This window comes from Amblyomma americanum, chromosome 1 (genome assembly GCF_052857255.1).
Source record: "Amblyomma americanum isolate KBUSLIRL-KWMA chromosome 1, ASM5285725v1, whole genome shotgun sequence".
Taxonomy (NCBI): domain Eukaryota; kingdom Metazoa; phylum Arthropoda; class Arachnida; order Ixodida; family Ixodidae; genus Amblyomma; species Amblyomma americanum.
In genome coordinates, this window is record NC_135497.1 from 438221495 (window position 1) to 438244693 (window position 23199).

At 50.0% G+C, this 23199-nt stretch overlaps 1 protein-coding gene across 1 annotated transcript in view; it reads left to right on the forward strand.

The window, feature by feature from the left end:
• Positions 1-1370: 1370 nt before the first annotated feature.
• Ctl2 (Choline transporter-like 2) overlaps positions 1371-23199 on the forward strand; it is a gene marked incomplete in the record, with an annotated part of 162290 nt that continues 140461 nt past the window's right edge. The window contains 1 exon segment of the mRNA XM_077650539.1: positions 1371-1525. Coding sequence (XP_077506665.1) covers positions 1429-1525 — 97 coding nt within the window.

Sequence of the window (23199 nt, forward strand, 5' to 3'; positions counted from 1 at the left end):
GAGGAAAAACGCTAAGGCGCCCGTGTGCTGTGCGATGTCAGTGCACGTTAAAGATCCCCAGGTGGTCGAAATTATTCCGGAGCCCTCCACTACGGGCGCCTCTTTCTTTCTTTCTTCTTTCACTCCCTCCTTTATCCCTTCCCTTACGGCGCGGTTCAGGTGTCCAACGATATATGAGACAGATACTGCGCCATTTCCTTTCCCCCCCAAACCAATTATTATTATTATTAAATTTGAGGTCGGATGCATGGGATGCTTCATTCGTTCGGGAAAACAAGAAAAATACGTTACATCCGCTGTTTAGTGTACCTGGAAGAGAGAGGGTCCGACTTTATCAGTGAGCGGAAGGGCTCGTTTACCTGGGGTTTTGGCAAACCCAAGCTATTGTGCCGACGCATTTTTTTTTGCGGGGTACTCCGCAAGGAATTTTTAGGCGATTGCGTTGTAGGTGGGCACCGTGGTTTCTCCAGGGTGTCATTGTAAACAAGACAGTTGGCAAGGGACATATAGAAGGGCACATAAATTGTGTCTGCTGGGGTCGTCGGTCAAATCGAGCATAACGTACTGATCGCGATCTCTCATTGCCTGCGCCGCCGCGGTGGCTGAGTGGTTATGGTGCTCGGCTGCTGGCCCGAAAGACGCGGGTTCGATCCCGGCCGGGGCGGTCTCTCCTTCTCTTCTGCTTCTCTCCTTCAGTGCTCACCAGCTTTCGCGGCGGCCTCTGCGCCGTCCGAGTTGCGTCGGGGCGATGGCTATTGGAGGGTGGGTGCAGTCGGTAGCAGGTTTGATATCTACAGAGAGAAATTGAAAAAGCATCTCTAGCGTATTTCATAACCGCTGCGACGAGACATCTGCTCAGCTTTGCCTTCGACCAGGTGGACCTTATTCGGAGGAGTCTCGACTCTCCACTCGATCTGCGGTTACCTTCTTCGTTGGCTGTCTGAGCTACAGTGTTGGCTGTCAAGTTAGTAGCGGATAGTTGCTGCTGAACACGCTGCATACGCGTAGCTGAGCTGGGCTGCAAAATCGGGGCGCATTCTCTGTCCTTGGTCGCTGTGCTTCAGGCTGGCTGTCTGCGAACCACGTGGTGGTTTCCTGTCCGCCGCTGCAGCCGAGCGCCGGATCTGTCGGCCTTCCGACAGGACGAGGCTTCGACTCGGTGCCTGGTTCCCGCTAGACGCAGGAGGAACCACGATGGGCTTCGCTCGGAGTCCTTCAGGGCAGTGGCCAGTTCGCGTCGCACAGTCGCGCGCGAAGCCCCGCGAGCGCCCCTTCCGTGTTCCGGTATCGCCGTGCGTCGCGATGCGCGGACTACCTTGGCCGAGTGTCGGCGCTACGTGAGCAGACTGCGCCCCCTCTCCACGATTCAAGGCGAGCCGCTCTCCGCGCTCGAGACCGCGCCCAGCAGGAAGCACGTGTTCGCCCGCGATGGCCGTCAACGGTGCGACGGTGAACGGGCTCTACGCGCCCCTCGCCCAGGCCGAGGAGTTCCAGCTGGAGCCCGTCGAGGCCCCCGGGAAGTACGGTGGGTGCTCCTCTCTTGGCCGCGGCTCGCGCGGGGGCGGCACCGCCGATAAGCGCTTGTCGGGTATGCCTCCCTGTGTGTTTCTGATTGGCACTGAAAGCGAAGAAGATGCCTCAAAAGACGATCTGCGGGGCGGGCTTCTTTGGCGTTCGTGTGCTTCCCATGTTTGGGACCCGTGTCATGCCGCGGCACCTCCAAAATGTCCCTCTTTCGCTCGGCCTGGCGTTGGTGTCCCCGCTTGAACTGTCCTGCGGGAAGTCGGTGCCCAGAGACGGATGTGTTCCCGTTACGTCGGCGCGTTTGCTCGAGCCGTTTGTCACCCCGAACGCATAACTACGAGTGTGCGGTATTTTTATGCGTTCCGGCCCGGCGGATTTCCGCAGATTGGCATTGAGTTACCAGAGTTGTGGAACATGGAAGGTCACCTGCCATTCATTAATCAGGATGCTTTAATTTTTTTTTTACTCTTATCTGTTTTTCAGAGCTAATACAAATAACTGATGTCTGCGTTGCATACCTGTATTGCATTTGTGCTTTGAATTAGACCCACTGTTCCATTGCACGCCCCGAACTAAGCTTATTACCTCTTGGCGTGGCAACTAGATATGCCACAGAGTTTCGTGTGCATAGTTTGAATGCAGTAGCGTTGTTAGGAAGGGGAAAACTGCCCAGCCGTGTCCTGCCCCCTCCTCCTCTCCACTAGTAGGGGAGAGAGGCTGCATGACCCAGCAAAAATTAAAATGAGGAAGTAGAAAACGACTGACAACAGCAGGCCTGTTGTGCAAATTATACAGCCTTCTGAAGAACTATCTGTGCAAAAATGAAGCTTGCAGGAGCTGTTCCTTCTCGCATTGCTAGGGAAGAGCAACCTGGGTCTTAAAAGGCCCCAGGGGTGGTTGTGTTTGAAACAACCACCTGCCAGTGCTGTGGTGCATTGCTTAACCACTGTGCTGGTAGTGGTATCAGGACTCACCACAATCTAACAATGCGACACATTTCGCGTAGTTGTGTAGGCTGAATTGGAATAGAATCTCAACTGGAATAGATGGGTGAGTGAAAGAAGCATGCTATCGCATTTCCTCCACATGCATCCAATTGATCACCGATAAATTTTTTTCACAGGCTGCCGTGAATGTAAAGCTGGCTGGAATACTGTCTTTTCTGGAAATTATCCCAACAAGGCTTATTGCATATCTTGGGTATTTTGAAACCAACTTACAAAGTTTACTTTTCAGTAAATACTTGAAGTGAAACCAAAAATCGATAAACTATGGCTTGCACCTGTTCTGGTTGTCCGCAATAAGAAAAAAAATACTGTCAGAAGTTCATGTAACGAATTCAGACAGATGGAATTGAGTGATGCACCTTTTTTAAACTTACAGTGATAATCTGAATAGGATATTGTAGAGCCAGCAACAAATCCATTAGAGAATTTGTTTCAACTCTGCGTCATACAGCTGTCGGTACATTATACAGATGTCACTGCATCATACAGCTGTCGCATCATATAGATGTCTATACATCATCCAGATGTGTCTGTACATCATAGAGATGTGTCTCTGCATTATACAGATGTTGCTTAAAAAACTAAGCAACCTGACTGCTTGTGATGCCTTGGTGGTGTTATTGCTACAGATTTCAGAGGCATGAAATTCACGCCAGGTTTAGCCGACGAACCGAATTGACCTTGACAGAAACTGAGAAAAATGTGGAATTTTTTATCGCAGCAATGTATTGAAAGCCGTTACGTGATATGCATATTCATGAAATTGTTAGTTATACGACACATTTATTCTGAAAGAAAAATAGCATTTCAAAGGAAAGATCATGGGTAAACTTACAATTACAGTTGAAGTTCACTATAATTTGGTATCTGGATTTGGCTCATTAAAAAAAAAAAAAACTCCTCATATGTTGCTGGTATATTTTGTTACTAAATTCTGAACAATAACTTGGTACTGAAAGCCTGTTTAGGTTACATCTGCTGTTACTTTTTGCCGCAGTGCCATGTCAATGCTTGGATTGTCAAAAGCCCGAAATAAATTTGCAGTGCTTTAGATGAACGCCCTAATTGAGTTAGTGAAGATTAACTAGCGAAATTCTTTGCCATACCTAATAGTGCTTTATGCAACATAACATGCATGTAAGGGCTTGTAAAAGGTTTTGATGACATTTTGCCTGACTGCTCATAATCGTGATCACTGCTAATGCAGTTGTTTCTGGGGAAATCCAGTTTGTGTTCATTTCTATAGTATTTAAGATGTATTCAAGATGAGTAAAGTGCCTGAAGTCAAGCAAGTACCAGCAAAGTTAACTTCTGTGTATTTGGAGCAATTATTGCAAGAAGACAGAAATAACAGTAGTTGGCCAGACCTCACAGTGCAGTGGTATGATAGCTGATTCTGCTGTTACTGTATGTGGAAAGAAACAAGAACAAGTATCTGCTGTAGTCAGTGCGGAGCTAAGAGAACTAAGGTGGTGATGCCACGTTTGAGCAGAGCATTTTCTCAGGCTAGTGGTTCACGGCTGTAGATTGACCTGCGCAGTGAGATTGAGGACGGAAGGAGACACAGTAATGGTCAGCAGGAAAAGTAAACGGACCATGGAAGCAGGCTTAAAATTTTATTATTTGAAACCAGGCACAGGGATAACGGTTTACTCTGTCTTGCTAAGCATGGTCGACCATGATTGCCACACTTATCATTTTTCTGTCTGCAGTGTAAAGCTGTCCTCGATAAAACTTCAGTCACTTTCATGGTCTGTTTACTTTTCCTCCTGATAGTACACATTTAATATGAAGTGAAAACCTGCTTTGGCTAACTTCGGAAGTGCTGGCAAGTCATATTGAGCGGGATAGTACCACCTCTGTGTCCTATGTATGTGTACTTGTCTCCCATTGTTTTCTCATTTTCCTTGTGTAGGTATTGTTTATCTGCATGCCAGGTTTAAAGTCGTTCAGTGCTGGCAGTTTCCGTGCATCTATGCAGGGGTACATCAAGACTTTTAATAAACTGACTGCTTTTCTTAATGTCTTTTATATATTTATTATGTTAGATATTGAATGCAGGTCCTTCACTCTGCATGCGTGTTTAGGTCTGATGCATGAAAAATAGTAAATAAGTGTAATGCTAAAGAGAGCATTCTGAGTTAGTCTGATGCACTGTAGTTCACAAAACGTCAATGAGAAGGTATTATATGCAAGTTGATGATGAATTGCTGGTTATAGTTACAGCTAAGTATTTATAGTGACACACTTCATAAAAGGTTAACAAATGTAGTTGCCTGTGAGTCACTGGTATTTCCTTCTTGAGTTGTTGGAAGAAAAACCTCAGCTGGTGTTAAGGATCATGCTCCATCAGTCGGTCGCAATATTTAAAAACATTGTTCCGAGCAGTGTTCAGGCCATTTATATCATTACTTGTATTTCTCTGAATAAACCACAATTGTTGGCGACCAATCAAATATCCATGATTGGGCCAACCACGTGAACAGTGTTGCTTATTCATAACAGAAAGAGCAGAGGGCTCAAACCATTTCCCTGTGGTACATGACGTGCAACGATAGCCCAAAAATTGATCACTCACTTTCGCAAACAAGTTCCAGTTTTTTAAGTAAGTGGTTATTCAAGTCCTAGAACTATTACAAATACCAATTTGTTTTACTTTTACAATAAATCTGGCGTAAACTTTGTCAAATGCCTTGCTAAAGGAGAAAAAATTCTCTGATTTTTCTGTTACTATCTACACAAGGCACAGGTAAGTTAATTACTGCAAGCAGTTGTGTTACTGTGAACCTTTTCCTGAACCTGGGTTTAAAGTTGGTTAAGGCTGTTGGTTTAAATCCAAAGACCTTTTAATGCAGTGCGCAACTATGTTCTAGTGGTTTACAGGACCACAATGTCAGATGGGACAGTAGTTCTGTTGAGGAAGGTGGGTCTTTCCTTTGCATGAGCAGGAATTGTTCGGGCTGTCTGTCATTTGGCAGTTTGGCTGACAGAAATGATCTGCAAATACAGTCACAACGAACGTGCCAAAATTTCGATGGAACAGTGAAGGAAGTCGTTTTTTTATGTTATCAGGACCACAGGACGTTTTAACTTTGAAGTTCAGTAGCAGTCAAGAAATGAAATCCGCTTCGAAAGGTTAATACACTCAGCCATATACAGTACAGGTGCGGATGACTGAACGGAGGACGCAGCCAAAGGGAAAACTTCGTTCAATGCCACCTGGCTGGGCGCCAAGGAAACTTAAATGCGGAGCGCACAGACCGAGGCTGGACCCTCGCACTGCCCCCCATCGTCGATGTGGCGTCTCGTGATCGACAACGCTGGCGTTACTGGCGGCGCTTCGCCCCAGGCAGCTGTTAGCTCCCCCCTAATAACCCGCCTGTTTCCAACTTTTGTAGCCGTCGTCACGGTCAATGACGCGGCCCTTTCGCTCGGTGCTATTGCACCTGGTTCGTGCACTGGCTACGGCGGTTGCAACGAGACCTCGGTGCATGGTGCTCCTGTTTCTTTCTTTCTCTCTAGCTAGCGGACTCCTCCGAGCAACGGACAAACGGACGTCTTGAGTTACGACCCTAGCAGTGGAGCGCTTATCTCGGAAAGCGGAGTTTGGCGCGGCTCGGCGAACGCTCCGACGGGCTTTCCGCGCATGCTTGGTCACTCGCGTGACGCCGCTTTGTCCCGGCGGCCACGGGAAGTTCGAAACCCGCTGGCTTTTAGCGGCGCCAGCAGCTGCTTCGTCCGAGTCAGAAGCGCCGTGACAGGCGTCTCGCACAGCGCCACATGGACGGTGAGGAATGCGAGGCATGTATGTGGAGCAGTTCGAGGGTTCAGCCTACAGAAGGCGTGCCTATGTGCGCTGCAGTTCCCTTGGCGCCCAGCTATTACAGGTGAACGCAGTTTTAATAGGAGGATTGGCGGAGACGGCCAAGGGAGTAGTTTAGAAAAGGGCAAGAAAATTGGCAGTTAATCCGAATATACTGAGTACGCTAGGAATTAATGCCTACGTGAAACTTGTCACCACCCCGATACATAGGGGAGGCTAATAGTTGGTTTTTTACTGATGTCCGCACCCGTACAGTCGCGAGTAAAAAAGATTAGCCCCGGTGAGCGGTGTGGTTACGAACACGCCGATAACGATAGAGCTGGGTGTGTTCGCAAAGCACGGCGCCGCGCCAGCCGCGCGGTGCGGTTTTCGCCGCCCTGGTGACGTCATTGTGCTAATATTTTCTACTCCCGACTGTACATGTGTTTTAAACCGAAAATGCTGAAAGAAAATTGCTGAGCAATAATAGCCTTCTCATTACATACCATAGTGACATACTGCCTCTTAAGTTTTGAGCTTATGTGTTTAAGATATTAGTCAGTGGAAGCATGCATGGCGTGTTCTATTTTGTTCTAATCGTGGAGCATACTTAAATTGTGAATTTGAATCCTAGAAGCATTTCTTGGATGACGAGACGGAATAGTGATCAACAGTACAGATTCAAATACCACATTTGAAGTGAATTTGCGTCCTGAAAACATGAAAAATACATATCTTTTGGCGGTGTTACAGAGGTGTTTGACCACTTAAACCGCGTCTGACTGCTTCCTGAAATGAGCTCTAAAGTTTTCATGGCCTTATGTACAGTATGGCCGTCAAGCAGTCAACAGGAGTACCTTTCCTTCACATCAGGAACTCCCTCTCTGCTTCAGTATTCTGTAACGGTCCATTTCATTCTCAATTAACGGCGTTGTTTTTCTGTGCATTGCTGACACGAGCATATTTTGAGCTAATGGAAAATGTTTTGTGCCTCTAACTGCCTGCGCTAACGATATGTGAAAGAACAAAAAAATGTTTTGCGAATTAATGTGTACAAAACACCAGTACTTACCAAGAACAAGGATGCCACTTAACTCAGAACATATGCAGTTGATCAAGCTTAATGAAACCGGCGGCGGAAACACGAACACAAGTAGTACAGAGGACAACGCTTGATGTTTGGTCCATACCAACTAGCCCGCATGGTTACCCTGTTGCATATACATTTGAGCCCACTTATGTTATAATGAACCTGATGGTAACGCGGATTGCGTTCCTTGTATCCGAAGTTTGGGTTTTTGCGGACAGTGTTTCTGTGATTTCTATTTAAGTGTCGCTACGGTGGAGCAATTGCCGGCAGCAACTGCAAGGCTAATCCCATCGGTCGTTTACAACCACTCAACTCAACTCAACTTCGTGCTAACTGTGCCTGCCCTTAACGCAGACAGGGAGTGCAGTCGGTCAAAGGTGGCGGTTATTTCTTTTAAAGAAGTACCGTTGAATTACGTTTGTTTCGTCAGAACAGATGCTGTCAGGCCGGCCTCTGAGCTCTGGAACGCAGTCACGTGATCCTGGTGCCACGGCGCTTGGAGGGCACTCTCCGATCCTGCAACTAAGTTCAAAGCACCTCCTCGTCCGCTGTAACTTAGCTGTGGGGCCGTACTTGTTCGTTGTATCAGAGATGTAGTGCCATTGCCCCAGTACATGTTTTCACGGTGGCACCGCCCTCGTTCGCAATAAGCGAGCGTTCGTTATAGGTGCGGCTGTTTATGAGAGGGCTAGACTGTATTTGTCCAGAACCTAAAGCTGGGCGTTATGTAGCACAGTCGAAATATGTGCTCACATGGCCGTTTCACCTGCATTTCTTCGTACTTACCGTAAAATAAATCAGATGTTCAACTTCATTGCATAATGTTTATTTATCACCTTTTGTCCTTGTCGCCTCGGCTGCTGGTACCAGTGCAAGGAAGTAATCTTGACGCCGATGGTGCGGAGAGTGGTGCTGAGGGATTGGGCATCCCGCCGTTAACGACAGCAGAAGGCCTTGCAGAGGGGAAACATGCGAGGATCAAGTACGATGGGGAGATGGTGCAAGAAAACCGTATACGCCACACCTGGCGACCTCGAGCGCACCGAAATCTTGGTGCACATGGAATGAGTTGGCAAGAATGTGGAAAACTACAGACCAGTTAGCGTGCTGTGCGTTGCTTACGTTAAGGTTCTTTTTACTAATGTAATCATTGACAGAACTAGACCAGCCTTAGACTTCAATCAACCAAAGGACCAGACTGACTTCCAGGCTGCTTGATGATATATCGTATCACAGCATCAATCAGGTGGTAGATAAATGCCCAGAACACAACCAAGCTGTACATATAGTCTTCATAGATTATGATAAAGCATTTGTGTAAGGCGAAGCTTCAGCAGTCATGCAGGCATTAACAGCTAGTCCCAAAATACGACAATCTTTTTTTATATCTGTCGTTGCGATTTTTCTGTAGTATCGTAAAATGTCTTCATCGGTTCCATAGCCACGATATTCCTCCACAAAGCCGCCGTGGTGGCTCAGTGGTTTGGTTATAGTGCAGAGCCGAAAGACGGGTTCGATCCCGACTTCGGCGGTCGCATTTCGATGGAAGCAAAGTGCCAGAGGCCCGTGTACCCCTTTAGCAGAACTAGCAGACTGACTAGATGGTTCATAGGCCGCCACGGTGGTTCAGTGCTTATGGCGTTCGGCTGCAGAGCCGAAAGACGCGGGTTCGATCCCGGCCGCGGCGGTAGAGTTTCGATGGAGAGACTAAATGCTAGAGGCCCGTGTACTGTGCGACGTCACTGCACGTTAAGGAACGCCAGGTGGTTGACATTTTCGCCGCCCTTCACTACGGCGTTCCTCATAGCCGCCCTGGGACGTTAAACCCGCATAAAACGAAACATAAAACGAAAAGTTGGTTCTAGTTTCAGGGAGTAGTAAGGCGCATTCACGAGACACTCGGATGAGACGGGGCGAAGGCTTATCCAGTGTCCCTCTCGTTTGTGTCTGTCTTGCGATGCCCATTCGGGAGACTGGAAGAGAGCAGTGTAACAAGCGCGAGTTATTAATTGCTGAGGTGGATATGTGAAGTACATGTAAAGGGACGGAAAGATGGTCCCTCAGGGTAACGGGGGCGTCAGGGAGGCGGCTGGGGAGGTGAGCTTTTCAATTTTTCTGGGAGGCGGTGGCCGCAGATGGCGCTGGACAGGGTTCATTGGTTGTCAGTGGGAGATGCCTTTGTACTGCGGTGGACGTAGTTATTATTATTATTATTATTATTATTATTATTATTATTATTATTAGCTTTTTGTTTCTTACCGCAACGTTTACTGTTAATTTTCCTTCATTCCGTGCAAATAACGGCAGCGATGAGAATAGCAGCACCACTAGCCTTTTTTTCTTTGTTAACGGAAACGCTACTAGTCTATCTGAAAAGACTGGAGACCCACATTCGTCCGTCGTCATTATTCGCGTTATTCGCTCCTCTGCTCAACAAAACGAGCGCAGCATTTTTCTGTCAATTTTTTGTTTTGTTCTGTTTTGCTGTATTGAATTCTTTTTATGCTTACCGTTAATGCATTTAACCCCTCTACATTAATGCCCTTCAGGGCGCTGTAGGTACCTTGAATAAATAAATAAATAAATAAATAAATAAATAAATAAATAAATAAATAAATAGTAGTCATTTTGACGCGACAGCCACCGTAGTTTCAAAGTTTATTAGTCGCTAGGTGTTTCACCTAAGGCAGTCGGCAATTTTAAAATATAGGTTTTTTGAGTTACAGGAGGTTTCTTTTTTGGACGTAGCATTGTGAGCGGTGTAATACATCAGAATACAGCTAGGACGTGCTAACTGGCAGGCTGGTTAACCAATATTGAATAGTTAACTTTGAATTTAAACCCTGCTTTCGCGCCTTATGTGAAAGGTCATAGCTCAGAGTTAGCTTTCGCCCCTCTCCTTAGGTGCGGCACTGGAGTGGTCGCTATCGACATCAGTAGCAAAATGTAATTTTCCTATTCGTATAACGTTACGCATATAGAGTTGATATGCTGACTTTGTGTTGCGTGCACCGTGGTGGAGATCGTTGTTGCGTCCTTGGCAGCCGCAAGTTGTGTCGCCGTACCGCAGCGTCGCTGTTAGCGCTTCGTTGTTTCGTGCTATTTGTTTTGTACGAGTATTCGCGGCAATAGCGAATATTTGGGAAGATATTCGATTCGGGCTCAGTTCCATCTCTATTCGTTTTCGATTCGGCATCGAAACTACGGCATCAATATTAGGTTGGGTTTTGAAGAACTACTATTCGCACAACCCCCTGCGCACTACCATTTTCGGAGGACAGGTCAGGAAAAAAAAAAGCAAGCTTCCAAAACAAAAAAACAAACGCGCCAACGAAAGGGCAGCCGACCACCTTGAACTCACATGCACGGGGTGCGACATCAGTTCTGTCGTCAAGTCTAACCGTGGCGACAACTCGAGTTGCCGCCGCGAAACGGCAGCTTGAACTTGTCGACATTCGCGGCGTCGGTGCTCCTCATGAAGCAGCCGCGCAGTCAGCGCACTGGAGACCTATACCCAACAATATGGCGCCTGCCCAGATGCAGTGTCTGGAGGCCTCCCGCCAAACTTTAGAATGGATAGCATTGTGCACAACAGGTGGCGCCGCTAGCTCCACCCGCCTTCCGAGTCGCTGTTGGCAGCACATCGTGTGCAGAGCGAATCGTTGCTGTGCAGCTTAATAATTCGAAAGCATTACTAGGCTATGTGGGCACCGGAAGTGTGGAAGCAAGAGTGGCGTGGTGAAGTATGCAGTCAGTGATTGAACAATATTGAGTCAGTCATTAGTCATTAACGTTCGTCATTAATTAATGACCCCAATTAGCAATTATAATAGGTTTAAATAATGATATCAATTGTGCTCATTATTAAGACCAATTAATTTGGGTAATTAACAGATTCAATTTTAATGGGGCGTGTGACGTCATTGGGTGTGGCGTCATTCCATACGTCTGATGACGTCGCGCCTACAACCAATTAGAGTAAAGCAAAAAACGGAGCCTTGAATGTCGGCGTCTGAGCAAGTAGGATGATATGCACGTTTTCAAATGGTTCTAGAACATTCCATGTGACGTCATTTGACAAGAGCTACCAATGTCGGCTAAGAGCCACCGACGTCGCGGCAAATACTAATGCTTTCGCATTTATCCAATGCAGTCCCTGCAGTGCTCTGTTAAGTTTTTGTGCACGCACGTTCAGAATTTTTAAATGATGCCCGTCTGTGGGTGCGGTGTATTTTCAAGTAATATGCTCAGTGAAATGGAGGAGGAACGTTCCCCTGATTGGTTACCAGACAAGGATGCTTGCAGTTGATCCCGTACATATATAAAACCTCAGTGTATTTTAGTATCGAACAGTCAAAAGATCCGCTTGAGATTACGTGGCAAATGTATAGCAATATTCGCGTTTGCCGGCCTGCTGTTCAGCGGCACATCCGACATATCGAGAAGAGCACGACGCTCGCGCTATCTCTTTCCGAGCCTGGTCGGCTGTTGGACGCCAGCGGGAAGACGCTGCAAAACTTGGCAACAAGTGGAACGCGGTGGGTTTGGTTGGAGGTAGCCTTCGGTCTTGCGTACCCATTTTCCACCCGACACCGTTTGCCTTGCCGTGAAGCCGACTTGGGTGAGCGAAGGCTTGCAGCGTGTCTCTGGCCTGGTCTGCTATGCTCGCTTGGCTGCCGAAGGCGTTGCGGAAACCAGCTGTTCCTTAATTTTAGTGTAAGATTATCCTGTTGATGGTGACTTGGTAACAGGATTAGACCTTCTATGGTAGGCGGTGGCTATTTTGGAAGCGCCGTCCTCTGCGGTTTCTTTGTGCCATGGCGAGCGGACATCCGGCACCCTAGAGGCGGGCTATGCCTAGCGACACCTGGGTGACCTGGGAACGGCACAATACGCCGGCGGGCGGCATTCTACGTACGGAGGGGGGCCGATAGCCTGCGTGCACCGCATTATTGCTTCTAAGTAACGGATAAGTTTTTTTGTGTGTCGCATTATAGATGTGCTGCTTAAATCAGCAATCAAAAGTGCCATTTTTACCCGGGCGCCTAGTTGCGATGTGCGTTGCTATTCTCTGTGCGTGGACGTCACCGCTCTCGGGTTTCCGGCGCATTCCTCAGGCGGCTTCCATCCCGGAAGGAAGTGGCCCACTCGCTGCGCATGCTCTGAGGGGGCCTAAGTGTGCCTCCTTCTGGTCGGGAGGGCGGGTAGGAGCAAGAGTAATTTGCATCGCGGCCTTTTCGGGTCCTGCGTGGACGGCGTCGACAACAATTTTCCTTTCAACTACCACGTTTCCGAGAAAGCTGTACAGCTTTCCTCTGTAGCCGTATGGCTGCGCTTGAGTGGACGCCAATGGGTAATTACTCCCTTGTTACAATTTCACTTCGGAACCGTCGCTTGCGGCGCGCGCCTGGCTCGTGTGAGCGCGGGAGTTTTCGGTTGCTCCCTTTGCACGCTCTGAGCGCGTTCCATTGCAAGTTTTTTCGAAAGAGTCAGTTTGGAAAAAAGTGTTGCAATTCTGAAGCTGCGGCCTGCTCACGAGGTCTTTTGGTGCTGAGCCACAACTCTTCGAAGCACTGCGCAGGGGATCACCGCTGATGGGCAGCATCGGTTATAGGCGGCCACCTGGCTCCTCACATCGCCAATCAGAGAAATGGAGCAGCGCCGAATCCGCTGCGCAGGCGGAGCCAGGGCGCATGGAGTGTTGTTCGACTCTGGCCGGGTCGATCCACATGGGGTCGCGCAGGTTGGCAGCAGCGATTTTTCGAACCACAGGGCCGCCAAGGACTGGACTTCGGAGATGGACGCGAGGGAATGACGAATCAATTTATAATACGCAAGAAAAACTGTAAAAAGTTCAGTGAACAGGACAATGAAATTAGCAAAGATATATGCGAATATCACGGAAGGGAAGAATGGCCAATATGCTCGAGGCGCACAGAATATTCGAAATTATAGTTACTAACTTCGTTGCTGCTCTTTCTTTTCTTTTTTCGCTGTGTTCCCCTCCCCACGTCTAATGGTCATCGCCTGGTTAACCCCCCTGCGTTTCCGTTCCTCTGTTTCTCGCTGTCTATCTCAAGGTCACCAAAAACTGTGCATAAAAATGTCTCGCCTAAAAATTGTTTCCAGCTAAGAAAATCTTCGCTAGACAAGCGCGTGACGCAGGGTGAAACAGGTCCTTAATTTTGACACATACAAACATGCAGTATGGTCACAGAGGGTGTACACTACCTTCTGGACTTAAACCCGGGAAGAAGACAAAAAAAAAAGCAAGCTGTTTGACGCCCCTAGGCACTTGTGACCGTTCTTTTTTTGTCATCGGCTTTACCTTACGGCTGCTTGCTTCAGATGTGTGCATTCAGGCATGCTATTCGTGCTGGCTCAAATCTTATTGTTGCATCTGCTGAGACCAGCCTGAAAACATTCCTTGAACTCATGATCCGCTTGGCTTTACTGCACGATGCCACCTTTTCTTCGGCGAAACGCCAGCCCCAAACAGATGGCGGCAGAAGATCTTGGTCGCATAATCGAGGCGTGCAGCAAATAGCAGCCATAATACTGCGAGCATTTTATCTGGCACAAAAAGAGTAGACCGGCAGCAAGCTGAAAAAACGAAAATGTTTCTCGGCTGGAATCTGGAGGTCCTCATCCGACCCCCCCAACTAAAATCTATTTATGTGACGTCATTCCGGGGCTCTTTATTGGTACGTTAAAAAAAGTATGCCAAATATAGCGAAACCGCGTCCGTTTTCACCAAGATGGCCCGGCTATCAGGGAGCCTGCAATGCTCGCTAAGCATTGCGCACTTCGGACCCGCGCCGCAGTTAGCGATTCGTAGCAAAGTTAGCAATTACTTCAGAACAGGAAAAAAAATCGGAATTTGCATGAATCCGACAGGGCTGGATCGAATCGAGTTGTCGGGTAACAAACCGGTTACTGAATTCATGTAAATGCTGCCGAGTCGGATCGGGGATTCGACTGTACTCGACCTCTCAACGCCGTAAGGGGTGGGTATTGACTCGCAGTCCCCTCCGCAAATCCTCTTTCAACCTCGGGGAAAGCATTTTGCGGGGAACACAAGTGGGAGCCGGTTTACTACTCGTGCGGTCGCGCCCCGCAGGGCGTAGTAGCTAGTAGTAGTTTATTTGATATCAGTCAGTCAGTTAGCTTTTATTTCCAGGAAAATCACATCTTCCTGCGGGTGGCAGAGACTAAAGGCATGGTTGCCTGTCGAGGTCTCTGCCCCCGTAACAAAAGGAGCAGCCTACAGCAGAGAGCTGGTACAATGAATGACATCAGTAAGTATGAAGAGAAGCTGCGTTACAAATCGTGCTCGCATGCATTCTATACAACATGGCTGTACCTGCTCAACCACTAAGGGTTATATAATAACAATAATGAAGGCATCTGCCATCGCTACGGGAAGCACCCGAGCGGGGGCAGCCGAAATAAAGGGATAGCAGGCAGACTGAAGAAATGAAATGAAGGAGGTCAGGGGGGACAGGCAGAAAGGATAGGGGGGAGAGAGGTACAATATACAAGTATTCTATTTACACTGTAACATAGGGCGCGCCACGGTAGTTTTTGCGACAGCTGACTGTCATCGAGTTGGGCGCGATCCCCTGACTCGACCCGCCTTTGTCGGGCTCATGTAAACGAGGCTTATTTGATGGCATGACAAGTAATGCTTTGGTAGCTGACGGAGCCACCACCTTTACAGAGGTTCCACCCCTCTTTCGCGCTCAACTAGAGAACGACCATGACCGGAGCTTCGGTTTCCTTGGACTCCCCTCCTCCTCGCTGCCCTTTAGTTCCGCCGGCAGAAACTGGGGGCGGCGACAGGTTTTCCCCCCTTTTTGTGTTTATGTAATCACTTCTACTGTGGGAGTGGGGAGAAGAGAGACCTTGTTTACTGGCCACGGCACGAGTACGGACAAAGGCCCGCATTCTTCCTTTTCATGAGCCCAGCCTTAGCTGCAGCTGTGCCACAGAAAGTTGACCGCGAGAGGTGTAGGCTAATCACTCCCTTATTACAAATTCACCTCACCTGAGGGCATTTCCTAAATGTATTGGATGTCTTCTGTTTTGACATTCCTCCGAGGTCAATGTTTTAGGTTTTGTTTTCTTGTTTTTGCATCCATGGAATACGCGGCATGCCAACATTTGCACTGAAAGATTGTGTGCCCTGCCCACTGGCGCTCGGCGCTTTCGAGGGCTCGGATGATAATGAATTGTATAATATTGGATAATAATGTACGTACAAGCTGCTTGAAATTCTTTGTTATTGTTTATCACATTAGTACAGAGTCGATCACACGTGTCTAGAGCGCTCGGGCGGTGTGCTGCGGAGCAAATGGTGTGAAATCTTTTCGCAACTGATTTTAAGGCGCTGATGCCTGTCCGGTTCACGTGTCTATTCGGCTGCTCTCCAGCGCCAGCGTTATCGGAGAAAGTCAATACCTGATTTAGAATGTCGCCTTACTTCCTCCGGACGGCACCTCTCGAGCTCTCCAGTCAAGTGTGATCGACTCTGTACTTTTTACATAATAGCTTCAACGGGTCAGAAGTGAAGACCGGTTTTCGGAAATATCGCTTTCAAAGCACTGTTTCTGTCCCCATATTATCTGCGACCTGCTTTAATACGAGGGCGATCTGCGTCAGTACCAGGCGTATTCATCTCGGTGCGGCACTCTTTATTTCGTGCCTCTGTCGCCTACGCTTACGTAGCATCGCCGGTAAAGCGTTCGGACGTTTCAAGCCCGGAAGGAGACCTCTCCTAAAGCATTGGACACCGCGGTCCCGCTCAGGCGCGCTTCTATCTCTGCTGGTTGGAACAAAAGCGGCCGGCACGCCTTCCGCCCTCGCCAATGTTTGGCTCAGCGTCACGCTTCGGGACACACCCGGGCGGTGCTGACGAGCGAGGTGACAGCACGCGTTCCAGCGGGGCGAGAGGTGGTTGTTGGTAAGCCTCTTCCCGCCCGATGGGTGACGCAGCAGCACCGCGTCTCCTTTTGGCTGCCCGGCAGCATTCTTCCCCCCCCCCCCCCCCCCCCCATACCTGAGCGGTGTCGCCGGCGGAGAAGCGCTTTCGCTCCGCGCGCCGCCTCGGTCGTGGCTCGCGAATCGTCGACGCACCTGCGGCGGCGCGCGTCGACGGGCCTCCTTATCGCGGGGCCCCCGAGGTGTGCGCGCCGGCATTGCCGCCGAGGTCGCGCTCCGACCATGGCCAAGAAGGCTTCCCGGGACCAGGAGTTGCGGAGCGTCGGCGACCCTACCGCCCGTGAGTGCCACCGCTTGCGGGTGGGTCGGGGTGCATGCGGGTGTCCGTCGCGGGCACCTTCTGCGGAGCTGTGGGCATTTGGCGCGGGCGCATCGGGTGACCTGTTGCTCGGCCAAGTTCGCGCGGAGCGAGGCCTGGCCGCGAGGGAAGTTTCTGTCGGCACACGCGCGCAGTCTGGAGGCATTGCCACCGCGAGGTAGAAAAAGGACACTGAATAGCTTTGCTGTACTTTTTGCACCTCGAGGCATAGGTTCGCCGAGTAGCTTATACAAGACCGCCAAGATTGCTCAAGAAGCGCTTTACAGGACTGGTGTATTCGTGCCTCAGGTTAGAATAGCAGCGGAAAATACGCGACGCATAAAAAAGTCAACAATTGACGACAGCTCTGGCAGCGAAACGCTACGAGGAAAGTAGCGACGCATGCCAAGACTTGTCTGTTACATTGCTTGAAAAACAGGTGCTCTCCGTTTTTACCTCTCCATTTTTGTTTTGTGGTTGGCAACGAGGCCACGTTTCTTTGCGGGAAAACAAGCGTTTGGCTGTTCGCGCCGTCGTCTGTGTACGCTTCTGCACGCCCCGTCTTTTGCTCTCTTATTCGAGGTTCCACTTCGCGTGCTGGCCGTCTGTAGTGTTGAAACCTGTCTTGTGCGACGAACCACGCAATGCGAGGAGTTTGGTGACCCGACGAGCAAATCTCCGGCGATAATCTGCTGGAGAGTCTCTGCGCAGTTATTTACAGGGCTGGCATACACTATACGAACTCGCTGGTAGTTCGCTGGAATGATCCGTGGGCAATGCGGACTTTGCGCAGACCACTGTTGCTACGAAATGAGTGGGCCAGATTCCAGGCGCCATTCCGCTTGGGGCGACCCTTCGTACGAGCCCGCCTTCGTGCTGGGTGCGCGCACTCCCGAGTTGACCGCGGCCCTTGTCTCCGCCCGGCCGGGGGTGCGCGCAGCTGCTGAGAGTCACGCGTCTGACGACAGTGTGGGCGTCGCGCTGGCGGCCGCTCACGACGCGCGGTTCGGTCTACACGCAGCGCGAGGATTCCTCCTGGTTCATTTACAGTGTGCCTTAGCGTGAGCAGCGAACAAGAGCGCAGATAATAAGTACCTAAGCAAGCGCGCCAACGAAAAGTGGTCCAAAGTCAACCAATTTAGGGTGCTGTTGATGCCAGCCGCATATTGCATCGAGTGTTTCTTTTTTAAATCGTGTCAGCGCCCTGGCATCCACTCGCTCTTCGCTGATGCTGCCTTTATTGCACTCACGACGTACAGGCACAGTCGCCCGAGTTTCCGATAACTCCGCAAACTGTCCTGTAGAATCTCCGCCGGGCGGAAGACCCCAGGTCTTCGCGGCCTGGAGTCTCGCTCGCTGCAGGCGCCTTCCATTTCCATTGTGTCCCGGTGTCTAACTGCGCTGATTACCTCGCGGTTGGCTGTAGCCATCGTCACCCTGACTATACATCCACTGCTGGACAAACGCTCTCTGGTCTCCAGTCAGCCCTGCCCTGCGCTCACCTTATCCCCGCAAACGTTTGCCTTCTCTAGGAATCCACTCCGTTTATACACCTGAAGGGCAGCTCCGGAGGATTTTTGAGCGCTTTGAGTTGACTATCGCATTATATTTCTGGGAACTCCCTGTCCTAGTATCGGCCTATAGCTTTTTAAAATAATGAGCAACGCAGTTGTAAGGTAGGAAGAGCCAGTAAACCGAAACTGGGTCATAAACCGAAACCAAAAACCGTCATAGAACCTCTTCTGCGCCCGTTGATTAACCAAGCGGGTGATCAGTGTTTGTCTGAAGCGACCAAAGGCAAAGTGGAAGTTTGGACTAGTTGGTAAGGCGTGATTTGCAGGGGCCTCAGCGCGAGAGAAGTCTCTCATGTCCCTGTTGCTCTCTCGCTAAGGCGGCCTCGGAAGTCGGACCAAACGCAAGCTCGTATTTTCTCTTCTTCAGTCGAACGCGGAGGAATACCAACGGGCGTGCAGGTAATGGCTTCCGAAACGAAAGTTTTCCCCTAGAAATGGCCCCGAGTGGGGCCACAAAACGGGAAATCTTCACATTTTGCACACCGGATTAGCGGACTGTATAGAGAACCTACCGCCGCGATGGTGCCCCGTCCGAGCCCTTTCTTCGCCACCATCTCAACCAGGATACACTTCTAAACACGAATGCACCTATGTGGGAGTAGAAAGGGAGTACTTCCTTTCACAAGAGGGAGTGCGCTACAGGACAGCTTACTTCTTTTTTTTTTTTTTACGCCGCCGCAGTGGCCCAGTGCTTATGGCGCTCGGCTGCTGGCCCGAAAGACGCAGGTTCGATCGCGGCCGCGGCGGTCGCATTTCGATGGAGGCGAAATTCTAGAGGCCCGTGTACTGTGCCATGTCCATGCACGTTAATGAACCCCGGATGGTCGAAATTTCCGGAGCCCTTCACTACTTCGTCCCTCATAGCCTGAGTCGCTGTGAGAAGTTAAAGCCCGTAAAACCAAACCATATTACCCACTGGCATTGTTGAATGTTCCACTGAGGATCGGCGAGCACTTGCCCTGTTCTGTTTTTCTTCCTCTAATTTCCCCTGCAATGATGGCTGCGAGCGCAACAGGACTGTGTAACAAATTAAACATGAAGGGTTGCTTAGTCCCTCGGCGTGAAAGTGAATCTGCAGCAGGCTGCACTTCGGTAACGCTTTTGCGGGGCTTCCTGTGTGATTGCTGGTCTCTTTCGCACCTCATGGTTGCAGTCTTTTGGGCAAGCGTTTCGTTGTGTGGGTTTTAGCGATTGCTGCTCGAGAAGTTATCTAGTAAAGCATTCTGCTATCTTAGAGCAGGGCGCCGATGGGGTACTTTTTGCGGCTAAGAATGAATGCATTTTATCTTGCCCCCCATGCACTGCTGCCAGATTGTGCTGGACCCCGCAATTTCAGGCAGGCTGCGGACGGAGAGGAGTTGGCTTCTCTCGGCCGAGCAGTTCTGACGAACAAGCAAGCTTATCTGGTGGGGCCCACGATGAACTAGCCAGGGGAGCAGCCAGCGTGGCGCAAGGGAACACGTGAGCCCACGGGGGTAGATAGGGCGCCCCTGGCTGTTGCGGAAACCTGGAGGCACGGCCTGTCGTGCTTGCGAGGTGTAGCGACTCCTAAAATTGGACGCACTGCTCTTGAAAATGAGTCTTCCCACTGACTGTGGGGGAGAGTTGAGAGGTGCCCACCTACATTTGCGCTCGAACTGCGCCTCATCGTGGGAATCTTTGTCGGTGCCTGGGAATAACGGGCAGGTCACTTTGCACCTGGTGACGTCATTTGTGCACGTTCGGGCGCGTGAGAAAATGTGCGCACCCGCATTGTCCTTGGCTGATCGGGTGTTCGCTCGCCGTCGTTCGCGCCCAAGGCCCGCACCGTGGTTGTCATAAGCTGCTCGTCAGAGGTGCGGTGCGAAGCCTGGACGTTTGCCTGCCAGAGGTGTCGTTCACCGTGGGTGGGGCGAAAGTGACCTAGAGTACTGGCCGTTGTCTACGCAGCGTGCGCGCTCCTTTTGCAGCGCAGCTGTTAGGCGCCCCACTCCTGTCTTGGGCGGCAGGAGGAAAGCGGAGAGCCAGGCGGCCCGGCCCCGTTTGGGGAGCAGAAACGAGTGGAGGGATAGGACAACGGAGTGTCCATCTGTTATCGTTTTCATCGGAATAGACCGGACACATGCCACAGTTTACACACTGGACGGACGCGGCGTCCCCTTTGAAACGGGGTGGAGGCAGTTGCCACCATGTTCGTCTTCCTTTGTTTTCTTTAACTGTGTTGCAAACTGTTATTAAAACTCGCCATTTTCTTTAAATGTGTATTCCTGCAATTTTAACCTTACGTCACCTCTCTGCTTTTGAGCCACCCATCTTCCAATCGCTTTTTCCACGGCAGATTTATTTACATGACCATCGTTATCTCTAAACCATAGGGCCCCAGGGAGAGTGACTGTGCCTGCATCGACATTGGGATGGATACCATCACATTTGAGTATGAGGTGTTCGCAGACAGCAGCGCCATCTGGCGGTGGGAGAGAGAAAGGCCAGCAACAGGGCACTGCGGGTCACAGGACAGTCACACAAGCGCGTTTCTCGCTTGGCCAGCAGTGTGCGCTCATCCTTCTTGCTTCCTAAAGACATGGATACGAAATGCCAACTCAGACGAATGCGCTGGTGCCTTAATTAGTGTGCGTGCCGAGCTGTCTTCCTTCACCCTGGGCTGAGAGGTACCCCGCGAAAGAAAGAGTAGATGGTCAAACTGTGGATTGGTCGTCTCCAGTGAAAGTCATTTTTCTCGAGTACCACGGCTAATCAGAACGCAGCTGCTTGGCCTGGTCAGGCAAAATGCGAATCATTTTGCCACGAGGTGTTAGCAGTGCCGGGAGAGAGAGAGAGAGAAAAAAAACTTTATTGGCGCCAAAAATTGGTCGATTCAGTGGGACCCGGGTGTCTTCATGTTGAAGTTCCGAGTCTTCCAGGGGTGGTGCCCTTATTCCAGGGCCCCACTGAGTCTTGCTACCTCATACGCATGCTGGACCAGTCCTTTTTGGACCGCCAGCACGCTGCTGGTGAGCAGGCTCTCCCACTGTTCCGCATTGGGCTATTTTAGTTTATGGAATGAATAATTGTTTTTACACTCCCATGTAATATGGTATAAAGTGGGGGTGGCTCCACACCACTTGCATGTGTCCGCGTACTGGTTCGGAAACATTTTGTGAAGTATGTGTAAGTTATGAAAGCTTCCTGTTTGCAGTCTACGCCAACCCACTGCCTCATATTGCGTTAATAGCTGGTGTGGTGGAGGATACGCTATCCTCTGTCCTCTGTAGTGATTTAGGATTTCCGCGTACGATGGTTCCACCGTTGTGGTGGGCTCAGGGTCACTTGATGTACCTGCTCGGTTGGTAAGCTCGCGAGCTAGATCGTCGGCCCTCTGATTCCCAGTCACCCCGGTGTGCCCCGGCACCCTGAAAATTTTGTGCTGAATTTTTTTGTTTGGGGGTCCCGCCTGGAGGATGATGCGTAGCGCTCCCTTGCTGATCCTACCATTAGTGTAGTGCCTGCATGCTTCTTTGGAGTCAGTGATTATTGTGAGCGATTTATTTCTGCGGTATCCTTGAGCTACTGCTAGCGCAACAGCAGCTTCTTCCCCCTCGGATACTCTGCAGCCGCTCTGTGATATACTGGCGACTAGGTCCCCTTGATGGTTCACCACCACCGATACTACTCTGTGTTCCTTCGTGTTTCTGTTCCATCGATGCAAAGCCGCATGTGTGTATACTACATTTGTTTTTTCAGCTAAGTGCTTTTCTACATACTTTGCACTCGCAGCCCTTCTCGCTGCGTGTAGATTAGGGTCCATGTTGCGAGGGATTGGGCACACCCTGAGTGTTTGGCGAATGTTATCAGGTATGCCCGCAACCCTATCTTCCACTTCTCCACTTAAGTAGCCCAGCCTTCGGAGGAGCGCTCGGTCGGTGGTTGACTGCTGGAGCCTGTACATTTGGGCCCCTATTTGAGCTTCCTTTAGCTCGTCAAACGTATTGTGGACTCCCAACTTGAGGAGCTTCTCATTTGACGTATTTCTTGGTAGATTAAGGCCCGCTTGAAAGCCTTCCTAATTAAAGTGTCTGCTTGTTCTTTTTCGTGCTGTGTCATCTTGTGGTAGGGGAGTGAGTATGTTATGCGGCTGAACACCAGGCTCTTGACTAACTTGATCGTGTCACTCTCCTTCATGCCAAATCTTCTCTGTGATACTCTGGTGATCATTCTGCTGACCTGTTGCATTGATTGTTGGAGAAGGCTGAGGGTGTGGCTGCACTTCCCGCTGCTTTGGATCCACATTCCCAACACTCTGATCATGTTGCGTTCCCGGAGGACCCCCCCTTCAATTTTTATGTTGTATATTTCTTTGGATGGTCTCTTGCCCACTCGTAGAATTTCCGACTTCTCGTTGGAGCTTGCCAGGCCTCTCTCTCTGACGTAGTTCTCCACGCATGTGGCTGCCTGCTGCAGGAGATCTTGTTTTTGCCCTGGGGAGCCCTGGCTGATCCAGATCGTTATATCATCGGCGTACATAGCGTGCTGTATCCCCTCTATCTGGCTCAGCTGTCTGCCTAGCCCAATCATGGCTATGTTGAAGAGGACCGGCGAGATCACTGAGCCTTGCTGGGTGCCTTTGTTTGGTGTTTCGAAGACCTTGCTGCGTAGGTCCCCCATTCCAACCGTAGCTGTGCGGTTTGACAGGAAGGCCCTTACGTAGTCGTGTACTCTTCTTCCGCAGTTGGTGGTGGTTAGCCCTTCCATGATGGCGTCATGGCTGACGTTATCGAACGCGCCCTTGATGTCCAGTGCCGTGATGATGTTCTCCCCTGTTTTTGGGGCGGCTTCTGCGACTTTCTCCTTGATCTGTAACAGGATGTCCTGCGTCGATAGATTTGTTCTGAAGCCGAACATACTGTGCGGGTACAGATCTTCATCTT